The sequence below is a fragment of the Pinus tabuliformis genome, chromosome 4_2, assembly GCF_031772625.1.
Source record: "Pinus tabuliformis cultivar Carrire ecotype Pingquan chromosome 4_2, CPIR1, whole genome shotgun sequence".
NCBI lineage: Eukaryota > Viridiplantae > Streptophyta > Pinopsida > Pinales > Pinaceae > Pinus > Pinus tabuliformis.
This window is the reverse complement of record NC_142304.1, coordinates 597953598-597967788: the sequence shown is the minus strand read 5'-3', so window position 1 is coordinate 597967788 and position 14191 is coordinate 597953598. Positions and strand designations below refer to the sequence as shown.

Sequence of the window (14191 nt, the reverse complement as noted above, 5' to 3'; positions counted from 1 at the left end):
GATGGAGGAAACGGTTCAGTAGGCCGAGTCAGCCATGACTCGGCTGAATCGGCCAACTCAGCCGTTTCTGCATTGACTCGGCCGAGTCATAAGCAGTGGCCTGTAACCCCATCAAAACAGCGATTTGACATTTTTTTAATGAAATTTTGAAGCGTTTGCTGATTGGTTTGAACTCCAATGTGTTTTATGAATTAGTTAAATGTTATTTGGGGTCCATTTCCCCCTCCCAAACCCTATTTAACACACTCAAATGCTCTCTACTATTGATATGCTATTCAAATTTCATGGTAATGTTAAATTCTTAAAGTAAAAGTGACATCTTTTACTTAAATTTTTAACATTACCATGAAATGACTCAGGATGTTTGAGAGTGGTTTCGGCCTCATTGGATTTCATATGGAGAAAGTAGAATTTTAGATTTCATTCAAAATCTAGCAGACTTATCATTTTTTCAGGATTTCAAGATTGGAGGATTGCAATGTTTCCATTGAATTTTGTCATGTATTAGGGTATGGAACTCGTATTTAATCAAGAGCACCAATCCCTCTATGTACCTTGATGTTAGTGACATTGGTTGTCGAACTCCTCTGGGATTCGCTCCCAAACCAGGAGCTTCTAAAAATGTCGCTCCCGCTCCGTTTTCGCTCTCACTCCCCACTTTCGCTCCTGCTCCCAACTTCCAAGTAACATTGAGCCAGATGATGTTGGCAACTCTAGCAGTAGCCAGTAGTACTGGTCACAGAGTTTTGTTGTAGAGGCCATTTATAGCCTCTCTATATCATCATTGTGTATGTATTGGACAATGCATTGGGTGCCATTTTGATATAATGGATATATTCATGAGCCTACTTTGATCATATGTTGTCTTCTATCTATATTCTAATGCTGTGTGTTTGGAAACATGAATGAAAATCTTTAAAATTATGTGTTTTTATAAAAAATAAATATTTAATGTATTTTTTACAATGACCGAGTCATTGAAATCGAGCCGGCCGAGTCGATACCGAGTCGGAGTCGGAGTCAGAGTCAACCCTCGGCCGAGTCGGAGTCGAAGTCGGAGTTTTGAAACATTGATATTAATCAAATAATAAGAAGAATTGAATTTGGGGCTTTCCCCTTGTGGGGTTTTGCACTAGTATCCGACCTAAATACTGGTGCCCTTATTGTCTCAACTTTTCTTCTATTCGGTCCTTACTGTTCCACTGTTTTATTGTTATGTATATTGTTGATAATGATGGAATGATATGGATAATGAAAAATTTAAATGTCTGCATACAGTAATCTTCAGCTAAATGCCCTAAACTTAACATGTTATCAGAGTTGGGCTGAAGGAAAGTCCGTGAGAAAGACACCAGTCAAGGATTTGATGGAGATGCAGGAAGCCTAAAAGAATCCTAGGGTTTGAAGGAAACTCTAGGAACCCTTGATGATTAGGCTTTTTGAAAGGAAATCTCATGAAGTAGCCTTAATTGGAAATCTGCATTTGAAACCTTTTGAATATGATCAGTGATTGAAAAACCCTAGTTGGGCATGTCTTCAAGTATAGTTGGACATGGGAACCAGAATAGCACAGCTGGATCCCTTGTTTCTCATCAGATAGCTTCATCATATGGTTAATGAACCTCGGTGTTGAAAAGATGCCTGGATTACGAGGGAGCTGATATCCTCCTTCAAAGATAAGTATCTCTATGACTTTTGCTCTTTTGTTGGCTCCATACACTATATATAGACACCTATACTCACCATTTGGGAAGCAACAAAATGAAATTTTCTTTCTAAGGCAATTTGGAATATTGTCTGAGGTTCTGAAGTTGTTCCATACAAGTTTGATATGGGGGCTATTAAAAGGTATAGTTCAATTTGCCAGATGTTAAATCCGAATTATGACAAATACTACAGTTACTTGATCCACGCGGAATGCTCAAACTACAAAAGAATATATTTCATACAGCATAGCATGTATATGATGCAAGCCATCTCCTATGGTTTGACAACATAGGATGAGAAGTATGTATGTGAATATGTTGCCATAAACTAATGAATGATGCGAGTTTTATAGTATGTATGTCAATTACAATAACTCGCATGGCAGACAAGTATGGATGACACAACACTCTTACATGACATAATTTATCAATTTGCATATGGCACATAATATCATGGCAGACAGAATCTTTATATGATGGCAGACAAATATTTTTAGATGATACATAACATCACTAATTCAGATGTCAGACCTAACCTTATGGATGATGGCAGACTTGTTATTAGTATGGCATGGCAAACAGTATATGGCAGGCTTCTTGTTCCTTTGGCATGGCAGACATGATAGTCTTATGATGGCAGACCTTATTGATTTTTGTAGAGGATTGTTGCAATATATTGGCCTGATTATATATATGTAAGGTTGTTACAATAGAATATATCTGAGACCTACAGTAATGAAGATACTGTTGCATTGTATATGTTATTGATCTTTGGTTCAAGTAGTCTGAGGACTACGTCATATAGTATCAAGTATTCTGTTGATAAATTAATCCGGAGTTTCTGTTACAAGCGCAAAATTAAGCACATTATATGACTGGTTCAATTGTGATAGCCAGTTGCAATTCAAGGGTATGCATAGATGAATGACAGACTCCACAGTCCAAGATGTTTATATTACAGTGGAACTTGAAGGTGACCAAGGATACTTGAGTAAATGTCCAAGAGTTTAGATATTACCTGGTGTATGTCGAAGTCCTCATCTTGTATGTAGTTGCATGATGTTGCCAAAATACTTAGTTGCAGGAGTTGCATTGTTATATATTACAGTTGGAACTGTAATGCTACAGGATTGTGTCGAGACTTTATACGACTGAATCTGATTTTGATTGGAGTTTTAAGGTTACAGTATATAGTTGCAGTATACAGATTGCATATACTCTTGTGCACCGAGCCCTTATATGGATCCTGGACCAGTTCAAAAATATATATGATCTAGTATGCTCTCGCATTGACTGGAACAGCAGGTACATCAGGCAGTTGAATTGGTTCAGTCTCAATATGTGGCCATCCCTGATTAGCATGGCACTTGAATAAAAAGAAAAGAGCCTCGTCTTTGTAAAGACTTAAAGTCTCCCTGATTAATGAAGAGACTTCCTATTCAGAGGGAGAGGATCAGAATAGGATCCTTGCATGCAATGCTGGTTATTGATGCTCGAGGATGAAGCACCCTTTTGAAACTACCTCTGAACTTTTGAAGAAAAATGGGTAGGACTCGTGATTACAAATTGAAGTAGTTGTTCTAGACCTGATTTGATGTAATAAAGGTATGTTTATGGCATTTGGTTTTATGAGGAGTTTATCTCTGACAGGAATGGCTTGTATCATCAATTTCAGAGGGAGTTGTATTGAACCCTCCCGGTATTCATAGCAAAGGACTCCTTTGTCTATGGAAGTGAACTGCCAGAAGCATGGCATGTTGATGGGTATTAATGGACTATCCTCATATTTGGTGGATCCCATGATGAGCAGGTGGATCCTTTGAATTGCAGTATGCACCTTAACCAGAGAGAATGCAATTGTGTCGAAAATGCACTGAGGCACCTTCATGAATTAGACAAGCTTAGGCTTGTGGTCTCCTTGAGTGAGAGGGAGTAAGGTTAGTTAATATGTTTTCTTTAACATGATTTTGATTTGGTATCCTGGATGTGCAGAAAACAGAGGATTGCTACGTGCTGCTGAAATCACTGCTGCTAGAATGGCTAGCTATAAGACAGTGTGTTTGAGGAATCTCTTCAATGAGTTATGTATCATCATCTATATGTTGCTGGGAGGAGCAATGAGGCTCCCATGGACGAACAGGTCTTCATTATTGTCACCAAGAACAGGTCTTGGTTCTCATAGAACAACATTCCCTATATGAAGGGATCTTGGTTGGGTTGAACATGAAGCTCCGGCAGCTCCTAGGGGCTTGGGGTACTTCCTGGAGCTATATGAACACAAGGTGAGTGGTTCACATTCCCCTATGGAGTATGCTATGTGAGACTAGTCATGATTGGATCACTTGTTACAGTTGATTGAACAGAAGGTGATGAACCAAGGATGACTAGGCCGAGGATGCATCAGTGATAACAGTAACATCTGGATGGAGTGTCAGTGATTAAGCTTTTTGGGCAAGCATAATAACAGCCGCATGGATTGACCTTGCTGGGCAAGCATACTGACAGCAGCACAGATTGAGATTGTTGGGCAAGCATGTTGTTGGCCCTAAGTGGCCTGATGTATTACATCTCATTGGATCTCTTTCTACTGAACTCTTGATATTAATCGAATAATAAGAAGAATTGAGTTTGGGTTTTCTCCTAAGTTGCGAGAAACGTTGCCTAGGGCTCTGTTTCGGCCGGAAATGAAACAGAAATGAAGAAACTCGTACCATACAGCCTAGAAACTCGTTTTCGGCCATACTGGCCCATTTCACGCTGGGGAAACATGGCCAGTACAGCCAGAAACGAGTTTCCAAGCCGTATGGCGGAGTTTCCAATTAACACTTGACGTTTTCTTTTTCTTTTTTCTTTTTTTTGCTTCGAATTTTTTATTTTGCGACTAAAATGTCTTTTGGATGCTTCTAGATGCCTCTCTCAAGTTATAAAAAAGATGATTTTTTTAAGTGGGCCAGCCTAGTGTTCAAGCCTATGGCCCTAGTGTTGATAAGCAGTTCATGGTAATGTTAAATTCTTGAAGTAAAAGTGACATTCCACTTTATCTTTCATTTTACTTAATAAAGATAAATTGGAATGTCACTCTTACTTAAATTTTCAACATTACCATGAAATGACTTAGGATGTTTGAGAGTGGTTTCGCCCTCATTGGATTTCATATGGAGAAAGTAGAATTTTAGATCTCACTCAAAATCCAGCTGACTTATCCGTTTTTCAGGATTTCAGGATTGGGGGGATTGCAATGTTTCCATTGGATTTTGTCATGTACCAGGGTATGGAACTTGTATTTAATCAAGAGAACCAAGCCCTCTATGCAGGGGAGACTCTCAATAATCAAGAGCACCTAGGGTACTAGGGTATGGAACTTGTATTTAATCAAGAGCACTAAAGTCATTCGACTATGTAGGAAGAGACTCCCAATCAAGCAAGAGACAAGAAATTAGAAATTTCTTGTGGCTCATTTTGGATATTGCTATTTTCATTATGTGATCATTCATGAGTAAATGTGATGTAAGTTTAGAAACTTAGATTTTATGCATTGACAATTGACAATTTAATCATAATGTAATAAATTAGAATGTATCATGTATGCTTTATGATTGCACATATTTCTTAAATGTCCTAATATATATATTGTCTTCCCCCGTTTCCAAAATTTGGGGGGACCACGTTTCATACCCGTTCCCATTTCGGAAAATCGTACTTGTTTCTCCGTATCGTGCAACTTAGGTTTCCCCCTTGTGGAGTTTTGCCCTAGTCTCCGACCTAAGTACTGTTGTCCTTATTGTCTCCGCTTTTCTTCTATTTGGTCCTTACTATTACACTGCATTATTGTTATGTATATTGCTGATAATGATGGAATGATATGGATAATGAAAAATTTAAATGTTTGCATACAATAATCTTCAGCTAAATGCCCTAAACTTGACACCCATTGACCTACTTTTGTTGTCATTCATTGGACATTATTAAAATCATCTTATCTTATCTTATCTTGAATGCAATGGCTAAGTGTGAATTGTCTTGGTGAGGATATTTATTGCATGGAGAGGCTATCTCATGGATTAATGAAGTGATTTTTGCTTGAATGGTGTAAGTTTAATGCTATTTTTTTTCCATTTTGCATGTAATTTCCGAAATTAAGGTTTATTTTGTGCTATGTTAAAAAGTGCAATATCTTTTATGAACTCTTGTTTCTTTATATTTATGCAAAATTTATCATTCAAGAATCCATCAAAGGAACTTGTTTTCATGCATCTTTTGACCTAACATACCCTATGAAAGAAGTCACTAGGATTTCCAAGAGAAGTGAATTCTCTTCCACCCATCTTCATCCAAGTTCCTCCTATCTTGACATTGACCTAACTGACTCCATTGCCCAATTGAATAAAGGCAGTAATCTTGTTGTGTCAATCATCCTACAAATCTCTTTTTTCCTTATTTCATGGTAGCTAGGGTTAGGCTTTGGTCAAAATCTGCATTTCATAGCATTTTAAGACCTTTATGTCATCGTCTGTTAGGTAGGGATTGCATTTATTAACGTTTTAAAAGCAAAATATATCATTTTTAACAAGTTTTACCATCAAATGCATGGCTGACTTCTAGGCATATGCTGTGTTTTGTGCATTTTCAGCCATTGAAAACCTTTTGTGACCTATCCCTTGCTTATCTTATCCTTTGCAGGCTATTTCTTGGCTGTTATATAGTTTTGCATGCTGTAAACCTGCCCATCATTGAAGCCCAAACTTACACAGCCTTTCCTTAGTATACTGGGGTTGGTTGAAAATGTACTAGCACATCTATAAATATTATCTTGGTTTCCAAGGCTTTGTCAGTACCTTCCTCCATAACCATTAAGCTTTTATCACCCTTGAACCTTCCTTTATTGAAGATCTTTCTACATCATATTGTTAGCAATATCCTTAGAGAATCAGCTGTCTTAGTAACCCTAGGTCATCTATCCTCTAAGCCTTGCCAGCAAATCCTCCCTTGTGGGGATAACATCCGACCACAAAACACCGAGAGAAAGGCCATTGAGATGATAGTGGTGTCTTAATTCCTTGTTGCCATAAGACCTAGGTTTCCTAGTGAGGCTTTCCACTAGGCTGCTAGATTTTGTTCTATTGACTATTCTGTACAAATATTTGGTGGTTGTCCATACAAATAATTATATACAGTTGTACAGCTAGTGGTTTCTTAGGCCGTTGTTATACAGATTTAGCTGTGATATTGATTCTCCCTACTGATTGATAGCTACTTTTGGAAAGCCATGTACCCAATCTGAAACAAAAACTTTCCCTATCCTTTTTTCTTATAATTTTTTAAATAAACCCCTTTATTATATTTTCATAAAACTAGACCTAGCTTTAAATTGGGCAAAAATAACTTGGACAGTCTTTTTAAATCAGAAATATGAATCTAGGAATTCTCTCTTTTTCAAAAATAAACTTAACTTTAAAAAATTCCTGAAAACAAAATATACATAGTTTCTTTTGCCCAAAAGCTCTTTCAATTTCTTATGTGTATCAAAAAGCAATATCTCTTCCATCATTCATCTATGCAAACCATAGGCCTTCACCCCCTTCAACTTCCCCTCACTATGACTCTAATACCATATTAAACACACACACACAAAGAAACCAAGGACTAAATCAACGAGTGACTTTAACAATATGCATAGGTATATAGTGTAAATAACCATTATGAACTAAAAGACTACAGCTATGAGAATGCCTTAATGCAGAGCCTTTTGAAGGGAAAAGCAATGTTATGAATATAAAATAACATATATAAATATTGGGACATAGAATTACGGTATGATGTGAATCATATGTAATTATTAAAAGTTAAAACTAGCAAAGATATGACTGTATATGAAGGGTCACCATAGGCATATGAATGCCATACACCTCATTCAAGTAATCATCAATTAATCATTTAATAAATATTTATATATTCCAACATGGAATATTTTTATTTTAAACTTCATTTATAAAAATTATGATTTGTTCATTTTTGACATAGTTCAAATTCCATCCAAGAACTGCAGTGAGAGTCTTGAAGTAGCTCCTATTATACAGAAGTTCTGTTACAAAGGTTTTGAAAAGTTGTCACATAATCTAAAAAATATACTCATTGTGTGAGAAAGACTATCACCTTCTCATTAAATGTTTCAGATTTCATCCTCGGTTTGCTTTCCATGTCTTCCTATCTCTATGGGATAGTAATGATGGATCAAAAGATAACCAATAATCAAGGATAAAGGTCTCATGATCAAATTTATAAGAGGAAAATAATACACAAACACAGAGCAAGAGAAGTTTCTATAGGTCTTCAGGTATCATCCCAAAGCTAGATTATATGTTTGAGATATCATAATGGGAGAAATAAAAATACAAACCTCAGTGATTAGTTCTGGACGGATAGATTGTTGAAGCACACATAACGAACCATTCTTTCCATGACCAGAACAACCTACCTATGGAAGACAAGCCGAATAAGCAACATAAGCACCGCTAATTAGATTTTTTACCATCTCATGCAAAAGATATATGTACTCTTAACAAGATCAATAGTTATGTACAGAAAAAGTTCAAAAAATAATAAATATGCCCATTGAAAAGAATGTCCATTTTCGATATCCATACAATTCATTGACAGAGACTTAAAAGCTAAATCAGTAACTCTAATAAATGCAAATAAGAGATCTTCAAAACTTGTAAATAGACAACACAATAACTTAAGACGTACATTCACAATAAGATAAGATAATTTTATTAACGTCCAACAAATCACCAAGTGAAAGGTCACAAGGACTAGAGAGTACAATCAGCAGTCAATAGAACTGTCTTGTCCTATAATCGCACCCAAATTCCTGTAGTCGAACTTGAGTGTCTTGTCCTCCAAATGAGGTTGAATTGCTGCCTTTATATAGTAGATTCGGAACCTCAATTTGGCCGACTTGTCCAGGTTGAGGCCGACTTGGTGGAGGAGGCCTAAATGACCTATTTTACATAAAAATAAATTTATTTCTTGACAGATGAAGCCCAAGAAGGGTCTTTTACATTATGACAAAGACAAGGACACTTGACATAAACCCTAGAAGCCTACAATGGAGGCTTTGACCTATAAACAATTGACCCAAGCATGAAACCCATAATTTAATAAGTCAATTTCTTTTATAATAAAATTTATTTTTCTTCCTTTTGACAAATACATTACATCATGACGTAGATACAATTATGAAGACTAACGTAGGTTACATTCTTCAACAGGATCACTCTCCTCTGAAGGCTCCTGCTTATGCATAGCAACTGGAGGTAGCTCAATAAGACCATCTGGTTGTATCTCCTCGTCCACACATGCAACATCATCTGTGTATTGGTTCAATCTCCTTAAAGGACCCTCCTTGTACCCTGGATCTTTCCAAGATATGAGACAAAGTGTGCTATGAGTGTAGACTAAGTTCTCAGCCTTCTTGATCTGCAAATTGTCGTGGATATTCATTTGGACAACTCACCACAACAAATCTGATAATATTATATTAAAATATGAAATTATACACTATTACAATTTTATTAAATTTCCAAATCTGTAGATTCTATTGTAACTAGTGCATGAATGTGAATGGAAATTATACAGAAAATCGATAACAGAAAAATAAAAGTTCACACACACACACACACATATAAGACACAAGATATGCTATGGGAAACCCTTTCGAAAGAAAACCTAGTTGGAAAGTGAGGTCGCATCGCTCTCTTTCTCTATCTGGAAATATGGTTGCAGCTACAACAAAGTATGGCTTGTGGGCTGCTATAGTGCACAAATCCTCTTTGTGTGCTATCTGTCTTGGCTACTTTTGCTCAACTATGGAACAAATGCACTCGAAAGAATGGAATGCCTCTAGTGACCCAGTTATAACACAGCCCGATAGCCTACTAGTGGTTAAGTTTCACTACCTCAACCTTTAACTAGAGTTACAATATACTCTTCCAGAGTCTTTTACATCACAATCACGTGGCTAGCCCTTTTTCCATGAATAATGGGGGTTGATGTGGCATCCTCTTGAACCATTAGTGGTGATAACCTTCTGAGGTTCTTTTTCCTCTAAAGCTATTGCTTCTAAGGCATTTGGGCCCTTGACAAGGTCTACGGCCTAGACTTGGTACTGTATGTTTATGTCCTGAGACACAACAGACTTTCTTTCTTTTTTTGTCGTTCAAAATGGCTTTCATTAGATTTTCAAAATATCATAGCATACAAAAATGCTCTCAACAGCCCCCGCTCCCTCATTCTGACCAGACCTTTTTGAGATTGAGGCTTGGAGAATACTAGCATAGACAATGTGCATACATCATTTCCGGAGGGCCCTATGGCCTTAGCATACTATGTGAGCCACAAAAAGATACTTGAACTGGTAGCAGCATATCAAGGAGGGGGATGAGGGGGCATTACAGGGGAAGCTGCAAAGTAGCCAGCACAATCATGTATGTGGAAATATGTTCCACCCGTGCCTCCAAGTTGCGGAAGTTGTCGTTAATGACGGTGACTGCGTCAAAGATTGTCCAGACTCCAATTGTTCCAGAATGGCATTCTAACTGTATTAAATGTCAGTGAGATAGGCAACAATTTCATTGCGATCTTCAAACCTGTGGTCCCATATAATATCTATGTCAATTTGTATGTGTTGCAATTGCTCAATGATAGATTCCATAGAGGCAGGAGCGACTAGGCGGCCTGGCGAATTGGCTGGAGAGATGGCCTCGGCATCCTCTGTTTCCTGGCTGGAAGAGGTCGCTAAGAACGAGTGATGGTCTGGCTCGGGAGTCGAGAAGCCCAGCCTAGGCTTGCTACCCCCACCCGCGACGCGGGCAGCCTCGCTGTTGTGGCATCTTGTCGGTCACTGTGGTTGACGGTTCGCAACTGAGGGAGCCCGCAGAGCACGCTTGAGAGAACCTACACAAGAGACGAACAATCCAGAGCCACAAACCCGCTTACTAGAACAAAGATGAACTACCAACCTGACACTCCAAAAAGGCGAGATGGCCTCACATTTACCCAGGCCGGGTGACAAAGCAGAACAATTCTCAAAACCACCCCAAATCTTCACACAAACAGAACCCACAGCCCCGAGTGCTGACCGAGAAGTTGTATAAACCTTCAGGCCAAAGGAAAGACCCGAACCCAGAGCACAAATTACCAAATAGCAGATGAAAGCCCACGCACCTGTGAAGACCAGCAAGGGTCCTAGCAAGCGAGAGTGAAGCCAGAGTGAAAGAGACGGGTAGCCAATGGAGGCAATGGAGCAGAATCAAGCCACAAATGTCCGCGTATCGGGGTCCCAAGGTCAGACCAAGTGACTTATCCCAATCCACGCCAAGCAACTGTAAATGTTGTTTTCCAACCTCGCCCAAGGTCGGAGCCCCAGTGAGGTGCCATAGACACAAACCTAGTCGCTTCCCTTCTCTTCAGCACCCAAATTCATTTCCCAAACAGTTGAACTGAAACAATTTGCATGCCAAGCATCACATTTATCCGTAGAGCTCTTGAGGAGGATCATCACACAGATGAAGTAAATGCCGAATCGATTGAGCGACAAGGAGTTAATATTCGCATGCAGGGGGAACAAGCCCAAATGGCCTTTCACACACCACATGTACGTCTGCATGTGCACCCCCATCTGAGGGAAGACACAATAGACTTTCAACCTAAATAGTAGATAAAGTTATTCTCCTTTTATTTATCAGATCATGTATTCATCATTGACTTGATTTCTAGGGTATAATAGAATGAAGATTTTCTAGGGCACAAATAAGAAGGCAAACCTTGGCCTTGTTTTAGAGTATTCCTCATGCTTCTTAGACTAGGACCTTTAGGGTTAGTGACAGAACAAACCCTGGAGTATTACGACTTCTATTTCAAGGCTTTTCTTTCACCATAACTCTGATACCACGTTGATTTTTCAAGGATCTTCTAATATAATAATTACTTCTTATGATTTCATATATTAGTCTTTCTTACATTAACATTCATCATAAAGCAATTACACAGAAAAGCTAATAGGATCATAAAGAAACAGCCAAACAAGAGACACATATATTTTACCTTGGGAAAACACACTTAGGGGAAAAACCCAGCAACCTTTTCCTTAGAGAAATTATGTAAATTCAACAATAGATACAATCCAATCCTTTTTAGTCAAAATAAATTCAAATTGACCAATAGCAAAGCCTAGGTCAAACATTGTCAAACTTATGTCCAAATATAGGTCTGCTCAGAATTTAGGTCTTGCTCTAGAATTTAGCCTTTTGCTCAAAATTCAGCCTCCTACCTAGAATTGGACCTTTTGCCCAAAGTTGGATCTCCTTTTTCCCCAAACATGCAAAGTCAACCTTGAGATAAAAATAGAGAAAATGATTTGGCCATGTTGACCATTGAAGATCACTTGAAGACGCCATGCCCAAGGATATGTCAAAGGCTTCATGTACCATTAGAGTTCATATATCATTAGAGTTTTTCAACTCTGTCTTCTTCTTCTCATTCTTCTTCTAATTCTTCTTCTATGTTGCACTCAGATTCTGCAACCCCTGCGATGATGTTGTAAAGTGATGTTGCAGTGACGACTTGAGTCATGTAACAAGCATAGGTAACTTGGGACATTGTCATCAAGTGAGTTTACTCTAGGAGGTTTTTTTTTTACTTGGTTAATTATTGGTATTTTTTAGCACTTAATAATTAATTGAGTTTTTCCTCTAAGCAATAACCCCAAAGCCAGAGTGCGGCTTGATGGCAAGGCCTTGGGTGACTCCTAGTGTCTAGAGTCATTGTATATTACCATACTAGATCACTCGTAAAATTTCACGAAATTTGAATAGGTCTAGAGGTCAGTTTCTTAATTTTTAAAAATTTCGCATTAGACAGAATTTTTGATAAATTCTGATTGTAAAATGTAATAAGCGATGTCTAGAGAAGTTGTGTGGAGTATGTCTGCTCAAAATTACACCTCTCCCCCTCAAATTTCTAATAATACACACTTTGAGGGGTAAAAAATAAGTTATAGACCCTCAAAACCCACATTTCCCATGTTTAGTGGAAAATGTGGCAATAAATTAGCCCAACAATTAAATAAATAGAAAAAAATAAATATCCACACATGTCAAAATGATGTAGAAATGAGGTGGAAATTCATTTAAAAGTCAAATTCAAGTTAGAAAGCGATGTTGACTCCACCTAAGCCACAAATCAAGGAAATCAAATTCACTTGGAGGGTACCACGAGTTCCACAAGGTAAATCACATTTTTCAAGGGGATAGCTCGAGTTTGAAGGAGATGACTTACCAATTGGTAGGCTTTGACTTGGGGTTCTAAGAGAGATGAGTGGAGACTGGTCTCCTACCATTCCACTCTCACATACACTTGCCCCCTCCCCTCAACGAGAACACTCCTCCTCAAGGATTGTGTGGGCCTCTCTGGAGGCATTCGACTTGCCAATTTGGAAATTCAAGTTGCATGGTTTGGCATTGGGATTATCACCCACTTGCCTTGGGATTCTCACCATTGAGCCTTGGGATTAGCTCTCACGCTCTTATTTATATTAGCTTTGGGCTCTCACATTGTAATCTTGGAAAATGAGCTCTTGTGCTTTTGAAAGCTCTGCAATTTTATACAATTGCAATATCAATAAAATGCTTTGGGGTCACAATTGAAGTGTTGTTATCATCGTGTATGGTAATATCTTGATCATTTGCTTTCATTTGTCTACTCATTTCATTATGCTATTATTTCCATTATGTTTTTCAAGTTGTGTTGATGTATAGCTATCTTACATTGGCATGAGGTTTATTTACTTACTCTAGATAGAGAACGTTTTAGTTGATGTGCAATATATCTCTAAAATTTCTTCATCATTGTATGTGATTAAATCCATATGGATCTAATTTGTTTATAAGAAGTTGTGTAAAAGATTTTGTTTTGGATCAAGCTTCAAGCGTGGGGATGTTCTTGGAGGAAGCAACCCATTCATGAAAATAATCAAAGGAGAACCCGCACATGAAAATAATCAAAGGAGAACCCACATTTGTTAATTCTCAAGGCCTCGTCTTTTGATTTGTCTTACAAGGATTTTTGGCTTTGGGCTCATATTTCAAAAATAATTCATTTAAAACTTATCTTTCAAAATATTGTGTTTCATTGTTACAATTTTGTTATTTTAGAGCCAAATTATGGTTAAGCAAAGAAGAGAGTTTACTCATACTCTTCAACCTAGTCTTTGTAGATTATATTGTATATATAAATTTGCAATTTTCTTGACTAATTTCATAGCTAACACTTGGTTTATCTTGCAACCCTCACTAACTTATTATTGTGGCAGCTTGGGAGATTTATTGTCTTGAACATTTAACAAGTTTTTTGCAGGACCTTGGGAATACATTCTGTGATCAACATTTCAAGGAGGTCATGGGCTTTGAGGTTCCATTTTCGAAAGG

General features: G+C 37.8%; 1 protein-coding gene across 1 annotated transcript in view; it reads right to left on the bottom strand.

The window, feature by feature from the left end:
• Positions 1-14191, bottom strand: part of CPSF160 (cleavage and polyadenylation specificity factor 160) — a 424028-nt gene that overhangs the window by 326038 nt on the left and 83799 nt on the right. The window contains exon 13 of the mRNA XM_089425698.1: positions 8104-8181. Coding sequence (XP_089281824.1) covers positions 8104-8181 — 78 coding nt within the window. The remainder of the gene's footprint in view (positions 1-8103; positions 8182-14191) is intronic.